The sequence below is a fragment of the Gavia stellata genome, chromosome 14, assembly GCF_030936135.1.
Source record: "Gavia stellata isolate bGavSte3 chromosome 14, bGavSte3.hap2, whole genome shotgun sequence".
Classification (NCBI taxonomy): domain Eukaryota; kingdom Metazoa; phylum Chordata; class Aves; order Gaviiformes; family Gaviidae; genus Gavia; species Gavia stellata.
In genome coordinates, this window is record NC_082607.1 from 9,334,617 (window position 1) to 9,352,279 (window position 17,663).

The 17,663-nt window shown below is 53.1% G+C and overlaps 1 protein-coding gene across 1 annotated transcript in view; it reads left to right on the forward strand.

Annotated features, from left to right (window-relative positions):
- The first annotated feature begins 4,066 nt into the window (after positions 1–4,066).
- The window catches only part of GPC4 (glypican 4), a 70,156-nt gene continuing 56,559 nt past the window's right edge, over positions 4,067–17,663 (forward strand). The window contains exon 1 of the mRNA XM_059824422.1: positions 4,067–4,235. Within this exon, the coding sequence (XP_059680405.1) occupies positions 4,067–4,235 (169 nt within the window). The remainder of the gene's footprint in view (positions 4,236–17,663) is intronic.

Sequence of the window (17,663 nt, forward strand, 5' to 3'; positions counted from 1 at the left end):
AAAATAAATGGAGACATCAGCCCATGCCAAAACACCGGATCTGCTTGCCCTAAAATATCAGGCCGTTGATATTCGAAACCTGGATTCAGAGCTTCATTTTGCAACTAGCAGAATCCCCCCATCCTGGTGACAGATGCCCTGGATTAAACACCCCCTGAATTTGTGGTATCTGGGGTTTTATCAAAGGAGACTGTTTCCACTCGAGCCTTCCTCGTTCTGTCCCGACCGCTCCGCCGCAGGAGAGCGAAGGCGCCTGGTTCGGGTTTACAATGAGCCGTCTCCTGCTGATGAGCTGGAGCTGGGAAGACACGCCTGTCCAGTTCCCTTTCAACACTTTCTAACCTCCTCGTGGCCCAGGCTTTCCTGCCGGAGTGTAGGATTTAATCACCCTTAATGATAGCCAGCCCAAGGATTGCGTTCAGCCAGGTTTTCCTAAAGGGCTACATCTGAAATCTTTATCCAAGTACAACCCCCAGTAAATTCCCTGACAGACAACTGGAAACACCGCAGGGCTGTGGCAGACCTCTGGCCAGGACCAGAATTAAATCAAACTGAAAGCTTAAGCCCTCGTAGGACCCCAGTGGGATTTTCGGATGTAATCAGTGCTGCTGCTGGGCTTGGGGTTCCTCTCTGCTGCCAAGATTTGTCAGTGCTAGAGGACTGCCCTGCTCCCTCCAACCTGAAGTTAAAATCGATCCAGTGAATCTCGTGCAGGTGGGAATTACTTGTATTGATTTTTAGCGTAAGCCGGTACATCGCCGACGTGGACTCGGTCGATACCAGTAAGATTTATACTGATTTAACCACACCCTCGTGAAGGGTTTGTGCCAATTCCTCTAGAGCGAATTCAAAGTGGTTTTAATTAAACCGACATAACTTTGCTGTGTGGACGAAAGCTCGGGCAGGAGCAGCGCAGCCGGAGGTCTGTGCTGGAGAGGAGCAGCGGCACACCGGAGGAAGGTGAAGAGAAACAGCGGGGGAGCCTGGTCTCCTCTGGTTTCTCCTTTCCTACCCTTCCTTCTCTCCGAAAAGCTGGCAGGGCTGCAATTTTTCCGGTGAATGAGATGACGGAAATTTGAAATGCCAAGTTGTGCAAGGCCCGTGGCATATGCTGGAAGAGCTCCGTGCAGACGCAATGCGGGTGGTGTCACCTTGTCTCCGGCTCCCGCGCTGGGGCCAGCAACGCCTGCGCCAGCGGGTCCACGCCGCAGCCGGCTCTGCCCAGCCCAGGGGTGCCCGCGCCAGCGGCAGGGACATGTTGGGGGTCCCCCCAAATAACAGAGGAGACTCGCAGACAACTTTGCGAGCGGGCAGAGTCGAAACGGCTCCGAAGGCCCTGCGGGCAGCACGGCCTCGGCTCTCTGCGCAGGTAGGGGAGGTGGGGACAGGAACCCCAGCATTGGGGAGCATCCCGTGCCACCATGGCAGGCCTCGGGGTATCTTCCAGGGCTGGAAAAGAAACACTGAGTCTGGGGGAAGAAACAACTAATGGGGAGAGTTTTGGGGGAGGTGGGAAGTCAGAAGGTTTTTCGCCCTGAAAAAAAACCAACATCTTTTAAAAACTGCAAGTTTCCCCCTCTGCTTTTCTCTGCCTTTTTCTCCTGGGAAAGGGAGAGAAGTGGGAATGGGGAATCGCTGCAGCGGTTTGGGGTGAGGGGGCTGGGGAGGTTCTGCCAGATGTGAGAAAATGCTGGAGAAGGGGAAAAACTCAGAGAAAAATTTGCTTTTTGAGACAGGCTACTTTTCCGTTCCTTAGAAAAAAAAGCAAAAGAGTTTTTCATTAAAAATTTCAGGCAGTCCCATTGTTTTGCTGCAGCCTTTGATTTAACTACTTGATCAAGTATTCGACAAAACCCTCCGTGTTTTTCAGGAGGTTTCTTAAATCCTGCCGAGGTATGGGATTATGAGAAACAACAAATGGCAAGCTGTCTCTAACCCCACAGACTTTCTCACTCTCGTTTTCTCTCTCACTTTGGAATAAAAATGCAGTGCTCCCTGCTGAGTTCTCTTTAAAATTCACATTGTCTCTTCAAATAAAGGCTGGGAGGGTGAGGTAGTGCTTTGAAAACCAGAACTCAGTCATACATTGCAGGGCCAGATCCTAGAGGATTATTCTCTCTCAGGACACTTTATAACTTCATGAGAACTTCTGGCCTGGCTTGTCTCACCAGCTCAGTGTGAGTGGCCCCGGCGGATGGCAGGGTGACTGAGATCCCTACACCCCTTTCCCGCAGGGTGGCTGGGTTTGCCCCTGGAGACTTTTTAAACCATGATAAAGCAAACTCCAGCTTTGCCCCTAGGGATGGCTTGGCCCATTTTCCACGCAGGCAGGGGATGCTCCCTGCATCCCTGCTGGAGGGACAGCCCTGCCGCAGCAAGGGGCCTCTCCATCGCAGCTGGCCGAGGCCGGGCTGCGGTAACGCGGCTTTCCATTGCTTTTGGTGTAGTTCCTCGACTGCAGCAGCCTGCGCTGCCCCAAGGCTGCGGTGAGCTGCCGGCGTCGCCGCTGGAAAGCTCGGAGCTGAACGAGCATCTTGTTCCCACGAGAAGTGCCTGGCAGGGCAGCGTGGCCACGCTTTGCTGTCGGCGAGCTCTCGCCGGGGAAATGAATAGAGGGTCTTTTCCTCCCGACCCGCCGGGCGTTTCACTGACAAAAGCTTGAGAGCAAGGGGGTGAAGCTGGCAACTTCCTTTGCTGTTGTTTCAGTCTGTGCTTCCCCAATGTGGCAATGAGAAAAATGAGTATAATAAAGGAGCATATTGAAATGTAAAACGCTGCGCATTTTTTTTTCAATGATGCTGTCACCAGGCCATTACACTGTCATGGGGCAAATTATGCTGCGCCGAGACACAGCACCGGGCGCAGACACACGGACGCTGCAGCAGGACAGAGCTGCCTGAGCAGCACCTGCACCCAGAGGACACAGACACCGAGACCCCACCGTGCCAGACAGGGAGCGAGGTCTCCTTAAGCAGACGCTGGAAGTGACATTACAGATCTGCGAAATTACGGCAGTGCCTGTCGTTCTTGCAGTACTGTTTCTGTGATTTTCAGTAAACAGAAGCAAGCAGCAACTGTTGGGCTTAAATCCCTGGTTCAAGGGTTTAGCGGGGCTTGTTTACACCTATGCATGTGTCTGCGTGCAGGGCTGGGGTACAAAGGAGGAAGAGTGGCCGGAGCATTTTGGCGTCTGTGTTCCTGAGGCCTCTGTCCTGCCAAACTCTTGGAAGCCGAAGATCAGTGAAAAAACCAGTCAGTTTTGACGAGTCTTTCATGTGCATAGTTCAGACCTGTCACAGTGATGTCAAAATTCATCAGCTTAGTGGAGCTGTTAAACCTGGAGCAGAGCTGAACCACCTACGGCCCCAGTCAAGGAAGAAGAGCCAACCCAGCCCCTTCCAGCCCCCCCGGGGAATTTCTCCTGCCCTCGCCGGGCACTTCGGAGCGAGGGGTGGGCGGGAGCGCGGATGCCGGGTGGGAACTCCCCACGGCCGGGGGATGCTCAGCCCCGGCTGCAGAAGGCAGCCAGCCCTGCCGGGAGGCGAGGAGCCGGGGGTCCCCAGCCTGGCGGGGCACTTGGGGGCGGCCGGCCCGGGCCGGGCTCTCCGCGGGGGGCGGGCGCAGCGGGGCGCGCCGCGGGGAGGGGGCGCCCGCCCGGGGCCGGGCCGGCGGCGGAGAGGGCGGGCGGGCAGCCCCGGGCTCCGCTCCGCCTCGCTGGGCGGGCGGATCCCGGCTCCTGATTTTCCCGGGGGCTGCGGAGGCTTGTCCCGGCCCTGCGCGATCCTGCTTGGCTGCCGCCCTCCCCGCCTCCCCCCTCCTCCTCCTCCTCCTCCTCCTCCTCCTCCTCCTCCTCCTCCTCCTCCTCCACCACCCCATGTGCTTCCTGCCGGGCCAAGTTTGCAGAGCGCCGCCGCACGCCGGGCCAGCCGAGCGGAGCCGCCGCGGAGCGGGGTGCACGGTAGCGGGCGCGGCTCCTGCGCGGCGCGGCGGGGCAGGCTCGGCGGAGGGCCGGCTCCGGCCTCGGGGCGCGCTCGCCCGGCCCCGGCGGCCCCTGCCCGCCCGCACCATGCCGCGGCGGCGCGGCTGCCTGCCGCCCCTCCTCTGCACTTTAGCCGCCCTCAGCCTGCCGCTGCTGCTGGCCGCCGAGCCCCGCGCCAAAAGTTGCTCCGAAGTGCGGAGGCTCTACGCCGCCAAGGGCTTCAGCCAGAGCGAGGCGCCCAGCCACGAGATCAGCGGTGAGTCGCGCTCCTTGCCGCCGCCTTTGTGCGCGCTCGGCCCGGCCCGGCCCCGCGGAGCGCGGGGTGCGCGCCCGGCTCCCCCCCCCCGCCCCGCAGCGCGGGGGCTCGGCTCGGTTCGCCGCCCCGGAGCTCGGCTCGGTTCGCCGCCCCGGAGCTCGGCGCTTGTCCCGCCTCGGCTCGCCGGGACGCGCGGTAGGACCCGGCGCGGCTGCCCCGCAGCCCGGCGCGCTCGGCGCCCCCCCCACCCCCCGGTGCCGGGGCGGCGGGCGGGACCGCGCCTGTTGCCGGCTCCGCTGCCCGCCGCTCGGCCGGCGGTTTGCGCGGCGGCGGGGCGGGCGCTGCCTGCCCTTGGGCTGCCTTTCTCCCCGGCGGGGGACGCGGCGGCGGGCGGCCCCGTCCCGTCCCGTCCCGTCCCGTCCCGTCCCGTCCCGTCCCGCCCCGGGGGCCGCTCGCCGGCGGCCTGCTGGCGAAGGGACGGGCAGGGGTTTCTTTCCTTTTTGCTTTCATTTTTTTTTTCCTTTCTCTTTCTTCCCTCCACCTTCGTCCCGAGGTTACTTGCGCATCCCGGGGACGGGAGTGCTCGCAGCCGGCAGCGGTAGGAAATGGTAGCTAATGCGCTCCCACCCAAAACATTTTATTCTTTTTGTTTCATCCTTCATCTCCCTCCCAGGGCCGCTGCTTTTATTTCCCCTTCTGAATGACCTACTGGACCGCATTCTCCGCGGAACAAAGGAAGTGCCTTTTTAGCTGGAATCCTCGGAGACCACCAAGGACTCCGGCTCATGCACTGCAATTTCGCACTACTTTCAACAATAACAAAAATGCATGACTGAATGGCTCAAAAATGTGGAGTGTTAGAGGCATTCATTTCAGTCTCGGACACTGTCACAACACAGACAGACCCCAAGTAAATACCTTTAGACGGCTGAGATAGAAGCTGGGGGGAATCTTTACCGTTGGTGTGCCCTCCAGATATGCATACATTATCCTTTTCACTGACAAAACTAAAATGATTTCAGTCGGTTGCGCTTTTATATTGTCAGACTAATGATACGCGTTTAGCCTACATCTGTTTGAATAAAATTGCGGGCCCGTTTACTTCTCCGAGAAATATTTTAATGAGAAACGTCTGACTGGTTGCAGTTAAAATACTCTCTCCCCTTCACCCTCCCTGCTTCGTAAAATGGTCTCTAATAAATAGGCTTGGATTTGATTTGAGTCCAGCCCTCAGCGGTGTAGGATCAGGATGTGAGCAGGCTTCCCGGTGCATCTGGAAGGTTTGACCTAGTCCTTATTTTATATATTGTTGTTTAAGATGACTTGGTGAGCTTTGGAGGATGTCGGGAGTAGATCGTGCTGACGGGGCTTCCAGTTGAGGCTCTAAAGCTGTTGTTGGTTTGACCCTGTGCTTTTGAAATAAGAGGTCAGAGAAATGTGATGAGCAAGGTAAGATTATTTGACAAAAGAAGGGCTTTCTGCAATGACATGCTGAAAATATCGGCTGGGTTATGTCGCTGTTGCAGGGGCGCGGGCAGTCTGCGTCTGGCCTCGCTTGGAAAGCAACAGGTCTTGCAAAGTTACGTTTTAAATGTCATCCTGCTCTGCAGGGTGTTTTGGAGAGGATGGTGGAAGTCTTTAAAGGAGGCGTGTTGCGTACAGCTTTAAAGTGTGGTGTACCTCAAGTGCGACTGTGCTTAAAATTAAACCTCGGGTGGGGTGTGCTACACCTGCTGCAGTTTCACATTCCCCCTGCAAATTCATGTGGTTTTGACGTGCGTAGTGTTTGGATGCTCCGGATCCCCCCTCTTGCCGCTCAGCTGGCGTACGCAGATGATAACTGCTCACCCCACTGCTGGTTTGTAACTTTCTGAGCGTGTGGTGCTTCACCTGCCGTTGCCATTGCCGCTGCGGGGTCGGTGCGGGGAACTGGTGTGCTGTGAGCTGGCTGGGAAACGCCACCGTGATAATGCTGGAGGCTGCGGTCTGACACCAGGGCGAAAGGTCCGTGGCGTGTATCGCGTCTCGAAAAATGAGTCACTTGCCAAACCTTTGGTTTCAGTTGGTGTTTCAGGTGATAGCAGTGTGTTTTCCTTCAGGTGGGTAAGTGAATTGGAAAGGCGTTAGCCTGGGAGCCTGGCTAATCGGTGAGAACGAGAGAAATACGTATGGAAAAGAGCTGTGTATTCGGATGAGTATCCCGTTGGGGTGATGGTGGAAACTGATGATTTTTGCTTGGTAGCACCTCTCTGCTCGCCAAACCGTGGTGGAGAACAGGTTGGAGAGGGTTCAACCGGCTGTGATGCTGGTGGGGTTATGTAAGAACCATGGCTGTTAGTGGTGCGAACCCAAGTCCACCAAGTTCTTTACATTTTTGTACTGGTTTGGTGGATTGTGCTTTATTCTCCCGCTCTCCTGCAGAACTGCTTTAGATCACAGTGCAGTCAGAAACTTCCTAGCACCTTTCCAAAAAGGTGTCCTAAAAGCCGTGGCAAATTAGTGTAGTGACCCCTTTACTGTCGAAGCAGGGATTACTCATCCTACAAAACGTTGGCCTTGAATTGTCAAGTGAAGCAGCCAGGCAGCCTGGGCAGATGTGCCCCTGCGTCGGGCTGCGTGACAGCAAGTGGAACTCATCCTCACCGGATGGGCACAGGCGTCATTCGGGGTTTAGCAGCACCTCACATGGACCTTTTTGCCATGTTTATCTTCTGCTGGAGCGGTGGGTGTGTGCAACTTTGTTTTTCTTTCAAGAAAGGGCTCATGCTGGCAATCTTATCTGTAACATTGCTGGTTAGTCACACTAAATGGCTATTGCTTGTCCATAATTACCTAGGAGTTCAATTTAATATTTGTTTAGACCAGGTTTAGGATGTAATTAGAATATGCATAAATGGCAGGTTATATCTTGCTGAGGTCCATAAGCATTTCTGAAAGAAGCACACAGCTGGTCAACTCATTGCTTGCTTGATAAGAGGTGTATAACGTGTTATTTGTAGTGTGGAACATAGAGAAATTGTTTCCTTTTATGTTAACTTGGTGTTAGAGGTGTAAAGACAGACTGCTGCTAGAAATCTTCATGGAAGCATTTCATAAGTCACGGCCCTTTGGTACTGCCTTGTGTCCGAGTGATCTTTAGTAGCTTCTGCACCTATAGCCCTGTGACGTACACGTCGCAAAGCTCGTGGCAGCGGCGAGATGCAATCGTCGTGCTGTTGCTGGAGAGATCGTGCTTGCGTAGAGCTGATGTAGATGGTTTGTGAAACTTGACTCTTGATAAATCTCCAGGTAGTAGGTGGTGTGGGGAGAGCACCAGCCTGTAACCAGTTTTAAGATGACTTTAAAAGTTTCCTGAGGAAAGCGCACATCTCGGAAGGGTCTAGGTCTTATCAACCTGTAGCTGCTCACTTCGTTTAAACGCTACCCGGGAAGTATCATTCCTTATTGAACCCACGTGCCTCGGGGCCGTGGCGGTGATGGAGCAAAACTCCCTGGGAGTAACCATCTGCAGGGGCCGCTTACCCCAGTTGGTCTGGTGCGGCTGCAGAACGAAATGCAGAGCGAGCTGGTGTCGGTGGCATCCGGAGAGACCCGCAGTAGGTGGCTGTGATTTAAAAACAAAACCCCCCAATGTTTCTTTCAAGAGGCTCCTTCTTGCCCTCAGGTGTTAAACGGATAGAAATTCCTTCCCTTTTCCTGCTAATTGGAAGAAATAGATGTTTCTTTTCCTGGATTGAAAAGAAAAAAGAAAAAATCTTGCCTGTTGGTGGAAAGCGTTACCAGTTAACCTGCGAATTCCCTGCAGAAGTGTAATGCCTTCCCTCGCAGGCACTGCTGTCCTGATTTCGCGGTGGTGTGGAGGCAGGCGCGAGTGGAAGACGCCGTGTTGGGGAGCACAGAGCCAGCCTGGAGCCTGCCTTTGCAGGGAGCTGGGCACAAGCCGTACTCCGTGTTCAGCCTTAGTAAAGGTGCTCGGTGTAATCTTTGTCTCTATTTAAACCAAATCAATGGAATAGCTGCATTCTTTTGTTGGGAGTGATGGAGAGCGGTTCTTTCACCGTGACAGAGGAAATAATTTGGCCCTTGATTTTTTGACTTGTGGGATTTTGCCCAAAGTAACTTTGGCAGGGGTGCCGCGATGTCCCGCTGCTCGCTCGTCCCCAGCGTGTTTATGGTTGTCAGCCGGGTGCCGTCGCTGATGCATCGCCCAGAATGTGTCACCTTGGTCGATCGGGAAAGTTGCTTTGTTGGCATTGCTGTTTTATACATAAAAGTTCAGCAAACGCTTTTTTAGTTTTCACGTGCTGCTTTTCCATGCAGTCTCTTCCAACCGAGAAACGGTTTCTGGATCTCGTCCAGGACTGTGTTACTCGTGCTGTCTGGCACTGCTGAGCCTGTTGCAGTCAGTTTGCACAAGACAGCTCCTGGGCTTATTGGGGCATGAGAAGTACCAGATAATACCTGGTCCTCCTCGCATCCATTTGAAGGTGTGGAGTTACCTGGCCGCCAGCCAATGACTCTTGCCCAGAGAAGGCAGTGGCCCTTGGCCGTCAGGGTGGTTTCTCCTGCCTGGCGTGCATTGATGGAGCAATTGCCTGACCACCCGTGGGTGGGGAAGTGACCGTCGGAGAACGTCCTCGCGGCAAACGCGAGTGCTGGCATGGAAAAGTAGATGAGAGAATCGCCTGAAGTATTTTTAGCTGCTTCTAATGTCCTTTAGCAACTGGAAACAGCAGGAGGGGGGAGCTGGCAGCGTGCAAGTCGCCCGCAGGCCGCCGGTGAGCCGGCGCTGGGTGGCTCGGTGAGCGTTGGCGAGAGCCGGCGGTGGCCCCTGGCTGACTCAGGGCTCCGGCCGCCGCTCGCCTGGGTCTCTACTTTCTCTGTAAATCTGCAGCGCGGGGCTGTGTTCGACTGCAGCAGCGCGCCGTGTCCTAGCAGCCGGCAGCGTGAAGCATGTGGTTAGCAGCAACTGCTTGCAGTGGTCCGGGCTGAGTGGGAGTATCGTTTTCCTTGGCAGACACTTCATAGAAAGTTCTGTTTTTTCTGCCAGAATAAGCAGTCATTACATTCCATACAATTCATAGTCAAATTATTATCTATTGTTAAAATTGCCTTAATTATCAGATGTTTCCTTAGACATGTAGCTGTTTTTTAAGAGGCTCAATAGAAGTGTGTACATTGTGCAGGAGGCCTGAGCTGCACAATGTTTTCAGTACTGTTTTGTAGTTTCAGGGAGATCTTCTGTGGCTTTCGTATGTCAACAGATGTTTTATTCTCGCTGAAACGGCAGCAGAGCAAGGCCAGCGCGGTGGTGAGGCGCTGGGTTTGCCTCGGGTCTCTGCTTCTCCCCTCTGCCACGTTATTTATCCTTGATACCTGTGGAACCAAGGAAGTTCAGGCTGAAGCATCGCAGCTGCATGGGAGCAGAAGGTGTGTGAGATGGCTCTGATGGGAGAAGGTCGCAGACAAGCATCTTCTGTCCTGGAGGCGCAGGTAGTGTCTGCCCAGCAGGGCTGGGACCTCTGTCAGGAAGGGTCCCAGGTTATTCGGGGTGGTGATGTCTGTGGTCTTAGCCTGCACTGTGGTGTTGGCTGGTGGCTCATGCAGACCCCACCGTCCTGGCTATGCGCAATGGGTTGCCAACCCTGGCAGCCCTTCTCCATCCACGTAGGCTGTGAGGCACTGCCAGTGCTTCTCAAGAGGTGTTGGACCCGTGGTTCTCACCTCCCATCCCCACCACCCATAGTCGTTCCCCCGATAAGCAGAGGGGTCCTTGCCATGGGGCTTCTGCGGGTGTGCACGTGTGCGTCAAGTTGCAAGGGTTCAATCCCTCATATCTTCATATTTTAGCGTTCAGAAAATGTGTAGATGTGGCACTGTGGGACGTGGTTTAGTGGGCATGGTGGTGTTGGGTTGATGGTTGGACTTGATGATCTTACAGGTCTTTTCCAACCTTAGTGATTCTGTGATCGCCCTCCTGCTCTCCTCCCCAAACCACAGGATGGAGCATCAGGATAATCCCGTCTGCTCCAAATCCTTTGCCTCCTCCCAGAAGAGGAGGGACTCTCTGGGACCGATTCCCTGCTGTTGTTCTGCTTTTTTGGGGGGGGCTGGGGGCAAGGAAATTCTTGTTAGCCGGAGAGGTCAGGGTGTGCGCCTCCTCCCCAGCGGCCGGGGGCCGAGCGGGCCAGCCCCGGTCTCCGGGGCAATAACCTCCTCACATTCCTCACATTCCTTCTGCTTTCTCTTTCTTTTGAGATTATGAAGATAACTTCCTTCTCTCATTGCTAAGCAATGTGAGGGCCCGGGAAAACTCTTTAATTTCCCCCTTGCTCCCTAAATTACCTTGTGTGCTCCAAGATGCCCCATAGCAAACCCCTCCCATGCCCGGGAAGGGGCACTCTGTGCTCTTCGCTGGGATTTCTGCATCTCTGCAAGAAAGCTGCTGCTTGTATTATTTTTTTAATTGCCAAGCATTTTAATTAAAAGAGAATGACTTTGTTGTAGCCCGTCTTACCTGCTTCCCGGTTTGTTAAAGACTTTCCTTAGCGTTCCTTGAAACTATTTTGCCTTTCTAGCGGAGATTTTGGGCCGTGTGTGTTTTTTCTTTGCCCGTGCAGCCCTGTGGAGGCTGTGGTTGAAGAGTCGTGTTTGTTCTGGGGGATTTTCTTTTTGTTTACATCTTTCTGGTCCGGGAAAGGTGCTCGGACAAAAGCAGCGTGTTGGGAAGAGGGGAGCCGGTAAGGAGGCATCGGAGGCTTTACGCGTGCGGGGCTGGTGGCAGCCACGTGAGCTGTAAGCAGGCTTAGCCCCCGCGAGGATGCGGCTACGATGGTTTTCTTAGGACGGTGTTTTCCGTTTGCAAACAGCTCTGGCTTCCCCACCAGTTCATGTCTTGCGGTCCGGCATGTGTCCGGGAGAGGGGTGAGATGGGATGGGGAAGGGGTGGTGGTCCCCAAGGGCAGTGGTGCATCACCTCACCGGCAAAGTGCTGTGCTTGAAGGGATGGAGACAGTGCTTAAAGTGTGTGTGGGGGTACCTACCGGGTGGGATCGGTCTTCCTTAAGGGCTGGCCAATGTTGATTTGAACGTGAAATTAGGATTGTAGCGCCTCTTGCCCAATGTGAAGCATTGCCTGATTTCTCTTCCCCCCAAAAAAAAAGCACTCTTAGAAAAATACTTTTTTGTTCATCTTTTAAGCAAAAAATTAAAATCTGTTTGTTTCCAGTCTTCTTACTCAGATTTTCTGTGGTTTATGCAATCGGTGGCTGACGGACTTGGACGTATGCGAGTTCCCTGTGAGGGACTCCTCACTTGGCTGGTTTTGGTGTGGGAAAGGTACATGGTCAGCAGAGAGGAGCTGCCCTGAGCGAAGGATTTCAAAGGAGTATTTCTCTTAATGTTTCCAATTTAGAAGTTGAGAATTGTCTGGATTTTAAGCAAATTCAGATGGGAGCAAACAATGATGAAATGTTTAAAATATGTTTCAACATTTTTGTGGGAATAGGAACTGTTCTTATACAGGCTAGGCTACAGCTTTCGGGAGGTGAAAATATGTGGCCCTTACACATTGTCAGCATTGTTCCTGCCTTTTTTTTTTTTTTTTCCCTTCTTCTTTTTTTAAAATACTCATAGGAAATTGGCTTTGGTAATTGAGTTTCTACAGAACCACAACATCCAATAGCTGTTCCTTTCCCGGGGTCACACTTAGGTTAGTTTAAGTAATGTGCAGTCGGTTTAACCTCTTGTGGTTTGTAGTGCTATTCTAGAAATTACTGGTGATTTGGGGTGTGTTAGAGTAACAACTTCACAGGAAAACCCCAAATGTCAGGGTGTCTGGTTTTCAGAGAGCTCTGACCGCTCGCCCCGTGAAAACCGGGCACCTTGTGGAACGTCCCTCGAAGGGACGTGCTCTCATCGAAAAATGTAGTTAAAGCCTTTACGGCCCGTTGACTTTCCTTTTGAAAGAAGCTGAAATAACCCTTGGCGAATAGTTTACCTATGCTGACTTACAACATCCTCCTGCTTCGAAGCACGGGCGCTGCGCGGTGCTGGGTGCTCGGTGCTGGCTCGCGCAGCCCTGCGTGGCTGGTCCCCCCGCAGCGGCTCTGACGGAGGCGCAGCAGTGCCCTGGAGCCCCAAATCCCAGGGGTTTTAGGGGATTTGCTGGCAGAGGAGGGCCAGCTTTAAGAAATTATGAGCTGGGGCTTTAGCTTGGTAGCATTGGTAGTTTGGTATAAAAAGCTCTGTGTTGCAGGCTGCGATGACAGAGGGTGATAAATTGCTTTTGGCTGGTACTACAGTCCCTAATAATGGTGTTTTAAAAAGATTACATGGGTTTTAATACAAACTTTTTGCTTCTTTGTACTCCCCTCTTTTTAAAGAGCAGAGCCTGTTTTGATTCAGCATTCTTGGAACATAAAGATGGAGCCAGGATTTTTACTGGGCTGAAATGCAGTTTTTTGCTTCTACAAACACGAGGATCTTGTTGGAGTGTCTTTATAGCCAACTGGCTGGCAGCGTCCCCTGTACAAGGGAGCTTGCTTGCTTGTTTGTTTTAAAGGTAACTTTGCCCCCCAGAAGATTAAACAGCAAGCAGCTTCACCCAGCTCCCGTGGGTGCTATTAGAAAGAAATTTGTGATAGGGAAAGACTTGGCATGATAGCAATAAGGGGGAAGAATAACCTCCTGCACCCTCCCTGGCTTTCCTTGGCCCGTTCCCATGGGAGGATAGGGCATTTATGTGATCAAAGAAACCAGCAAGATTATACGCCTGATGGAAAATAACTCCCTTGCCGGGTACGTGTGGGCACCCGGCTGGGCTTTACCTGCGCTCTGAGTCGTGCAAGGTGGATTTATTTTTTTTTTTCCACCTGCCAACCTTTGGGTTTCTAAAGCGCGGTGGCCAGGAGTCTGGGGGGAGCCCAGGGTGCCCAGTGGGACGAGGCGGTGAGGCACCAGCGGCAGTGCCCCCCTGCCAGGGCAGAGGGACCGGGAGCGGGCGGCTGGCAAAACCCGGCGTGCAGATCAGAGGTCAGAGCGGTGCCGCTGGTTTGGTTTGGACTGGAGAAAAACAAACAGGCTTCCTCCTGAGTTTTGGCTCGGTTCAGAGATGGAGCGGAGGGTGCCATAGGACCGTATGTTTTCTTCTTGGTGGGGGGAAAAATAGCTTTGATAGCGTCTGTTAATGATGCAGCGCTGTTTACATAATAATTGTGGTTTGCTTTCATTAGCTCTTATAATGAGATTGCTTTCTTTGAACCAGCAAGCGATTGCGCTAGGTTTTACACGCGGCTGCCTCCCTGCTCCCCGAGCATGGCGTCAGGCTCAAGCCGGGACGAGGAGGCGGCGCGAGGGCTTTAAGCCTGGCCTGGTCTCCCTTCCCCGGCTCCAGGCGTGGAAGAAAGCTCACAACTTGTCATTGCAAAGGAGAGGAGGCGAAGGGGACTTGTATTGCCAGGACAACTTCTGAAAGACCCAGGTGGTGGTTTGGAGCATCATAGCATCTTAGCGGAGTTGGGTTTAAATCCATTTGGGTGATTTCTCAGTACAGTGCTCATCTTAGTACTAAAAACTCTTGGTTTTAGCTGTTGGCAAGGAAGGGGATCCACTGACCTGCTTCCACCAGGAGGAAGAAGCCAGGTCCTTTCGCCTCCAAGATCCACTGTATCGGAAGCGCTAATCTGTGACGGTCGATGTGCATCATGGATATTGTTTGTGTATACGAAGCTACTGGATTAACTGCTGCAGCCCAGCCTTCATATACTCCTTGTTTGCTTCCTGTGCCTGAGTAATTGTGAACGGTGGCGTTGCTGTACGACCGGCTGCCAGCGCCTGCCTCCCGCAGCATCCCGCTGGCTGAGCTGCGGTGCCGAGAAACTGCCGGGTGGCACCGGGGGATAACGCCCACCGCTGAGCTCTTCTTAAATAAATAATGTCACTGGGAGGAGAATACAATAGCGTGAGTGCTACCTTTTGAAAAGGTAAGGTTGGGTGTTGTTTTGTTGTTGGGTCTTTTTTTTTTTTTCCTTTGGAGCTTAACAGATGCGTTACGGTTTCAGAGCAGCCCTGACGGCAGAGCCGAGTGCTGGCAGGCAGGGCACGGCCGGCATAGCTGACCCTGCGGGCGCAGCACTGCGCCGGAGCAGGATGAGTCCCCGCGAGGCAGTGGGCGCTCGCCCAGTGGGTGCCGTCGGGAGGGTGGGGGCCTGCATGTGTGGCTTTGCAGATGCTGCTTGCCTGTCCTGGGGGATGCACAACCTCTCCCCTTCGGCTGCAAGTGACCATTTCTTTAGAAATAGACCCCAAGCGATTTGCTGCCAGTGGTAGATTAAGGGCTCGGCTGCTGGAGGGGATGAGTTGACCTTCTTCTTTGCAAAACAGCTCTTTTTTTTGGGGGTTGGGGAAGGTGGCACTGCTCTTGGCCACCTGGCTTCTGCTAATTAACGTGAGTTAATTGGGGCTGGTTGGAGAGCAGTGGCTTGGTGGGTAGAGGAGGCTTGAAGGGACAGGGCTCAGGGCTGTTTCTGCCCAGTTGAATCCAGCCCACCAAAGGGACGCGGAGATCCCGGCGGCAGGCGCCTAGCTAGCAAAACTCTGCATAACTCAGCCCTCCGCTTTATTAAAGGCTCCTTTATACCACTTTCTTGCCGTAACCCCCGTGAGAACAGCCAGCCTTTTCAGCAGCCTGAAACCTCCCTTACTGGTAAGGCTCCCGCACGGGGAGCAGCCTGGCTGGCACGGTGCTGCCCCAAACCAGCCCCGAAGCTGCTTTGAAAACACAGTCTGCGAGCGGGCGAGGATGCCAGGCGAGCCCGGCGCTCCCGGCCAGCTGTTGCCAGCCTTGCCGAAACCGGGGACCATCCCGCTCGCCAGCCAGCCAGCTCAATAGGGTACTGAAAAATAGTTGTGGCGAGTAGGGGTTAATTTCTAGGTATCAAAATATGCATAAAAGGTTAAAGGAGACTTCCTCCTTGTCAATGAGTTATGGCTTTAAAATATTTGCATTCTTTCCTGAAAGATTTAGGAATAATTATATAGCACTCAGGGGCAAGGCATTGCCAGATAAACTTAACAACTCTATAATTTGTACTCGAGGCAGGGTTTCCTGTAAATGATAGCTTTGTTTAATTTTACAATACTGCTTCCAAATGTTTGCCGGGTATGAATTGCCAGCTAAACTGGACTTGTGAATCTGGAAGAGTATTTATTTGTTTGTTATTGCAGACAATAAAAGCTGCTGTATTAAGCTAAAACTTGGCATCTCCTTTAGAACTTCTAGGCATCCTTCGCCGGGCAGGTTTGGTGGGGTGGGCAGCCGATTCATAGTGTGAGCAGCTTTCCGACTCCTCCGTACAAAATCCCTGACCTGCTCTAGGATCTCCTCCTGCTCTGCCTTTCTTTTTCTGGGGTTGGGAAAGGAACGCTGCAGTCGCAACGCACATACTTTATTTCCATTACTCAAAGCCGGAGTCATGCATAGTTGCAGCCAAAGACACTTCAGCAGCTCTGGGGATAACAAGATAGCTGACAGACTGGAATGCGGATTTATCAGGGGTAAAAACTGGCAAAATTCCTTATTTCTGATTCTTCTTTTTAAATAGGCCCTTCATGCTCCTGCTGCATGAGGCCACCACTAGTTTTAACCCCTTGTGTTCTCCCAGCTGGATCCGGGGATGTGCGCCGGGGCCACCCGTGTGTCTTCTGGGATTAAATTGCTCAGTCCCACTTAGTTCCTGGGTGTTGTTTTTAAACTGCGAAGCTCTTCCAGAAATGTTTTCAAAGGGTTTTTATTTTAAAGTGCGGGCCTTTGCACCAGATGTGTGTCTGAGTGACCACAGAATGTAAATTTTACTGTATGTTGCCTTTGGTCAGGCAGTTTGGGAGACTACCGGGCGGTTAACATAGGAGGATTGGGCCACGAAATCCGCTTCCTTGGGATTTGATTCATATTCTTTTCTTTCAGAGCAAATCTCTTTATTGGCTTCAGTTACATTTAGATGTAGAGCTACTTTTCCTGTGCCTTTGTTAGGACCTGGAAATATTTATATTGCCATGAGAAATAGGTCATCTTCGGCTCTACGGCTTTTCAGTAATATATATGTATTTTAATATTCTGAGGCATTAAGCAATTTCTTTTTGGGGAAACAAATTATGGCAGAAAAAGCACACTTGGAAGCTAAATAGATTAAGTGAAATCCCCGCAATTAGAGGAGCTAGGTTCAGAAGACAAGTCAGGCCGTTTAGGGAAAGAGTTTCAAGTTAAATTTTAACCTTTTCCCAAATCTTCTGCCAGCAGCTCGTGGTGCAGCAAGACCTGCCTGGTGCCAGCCCAGCGCGGGAGCCCGGGGAGGGGGCTCTGACGTGGCCGTCTGCGGGGTGGGTGGATTTGGAGCTGGCGGTTGTGCCTGTGGTTGTGCGTCTCGACCGACGGAGAATGAAGAGAATTTCACTTTTTATTGGAAAAGGAAAGGATTTGCTCAAGGATTGCTAAACACTTTGTTTTGGGAAAAAATGTCATTGTTTGAAAATAGCAGGAGAGCAGGAGGGGGGCTGTCCCGAACCCTGCGGCGGTCTTGAAAATGTTCTTCTTACCTGGGGGCTCGGGTGAAGCGTCAAAGCTTTGGTAGTAGCTTGGACTTTTGTCCCAGGGTGTCCAGGCTGGATGGCTACACTTCTCCCGTCCCTGCCTCTCCCTTTGGTGATGAAGGATGGGAAACTTTGCTTTTTTTTTTTTTTTTTTTTTTTAAAAAACTCTAATCCCTCTTAAAAAAAACCCAAAAAAGTCTTGACTGGTGGGCAGAAACACTGACAGCTGGCTGCACTGAAAGCACCTGAAACCTGGCCTCGGTCAGCACTGGGGCTCTCACGGGCGAGTTGCTGGCTCCTGCTTTTCTGCCCTCTGTGTGCTTTCTGCCCCGTCCCTGCGTTCATCTCCGTGGCTGAGCCCCAGGCACATCGATTTGAACCAGCGTGGCCCCTCACCGCTTTGCTGCGGGTGCTTGTCTGGGTTCCTCTTGGCCTGTTTTGTCCCGGTGCATCCACAGGACAGGTTCACCCCCGGAGTGGGAAACAGCCCAGTCACCCACCGGAGACACCCAGCCACGCAGGGACACCGCCGGCGGTAGCCCTCGCTCTCAAGTCTTGTCTCAGCCCTGCCAGCATCGCTTCATGTCGCCTGCGGGTTGCTAAATGCCTCCCTGCTGCGGGGACTGCCCGTCTCTCCTCCGGGCTTTTTTTAGCCGCAAACTTTTTATAGAGCGTTTTTGCTGACGGAGGGTGCCGCGACAGCACAGCAGCGGCTGTGGGGAGGGTGGGAGCCCCTCTCCCTGCTTGGGAAGGACTAACACAACTGGTAACTGCATCCCATCCTTCTAATCAACCATCCCTTCCCTGGGGCTCGCAGCATGCCGGAGGCTGTTTACCTTC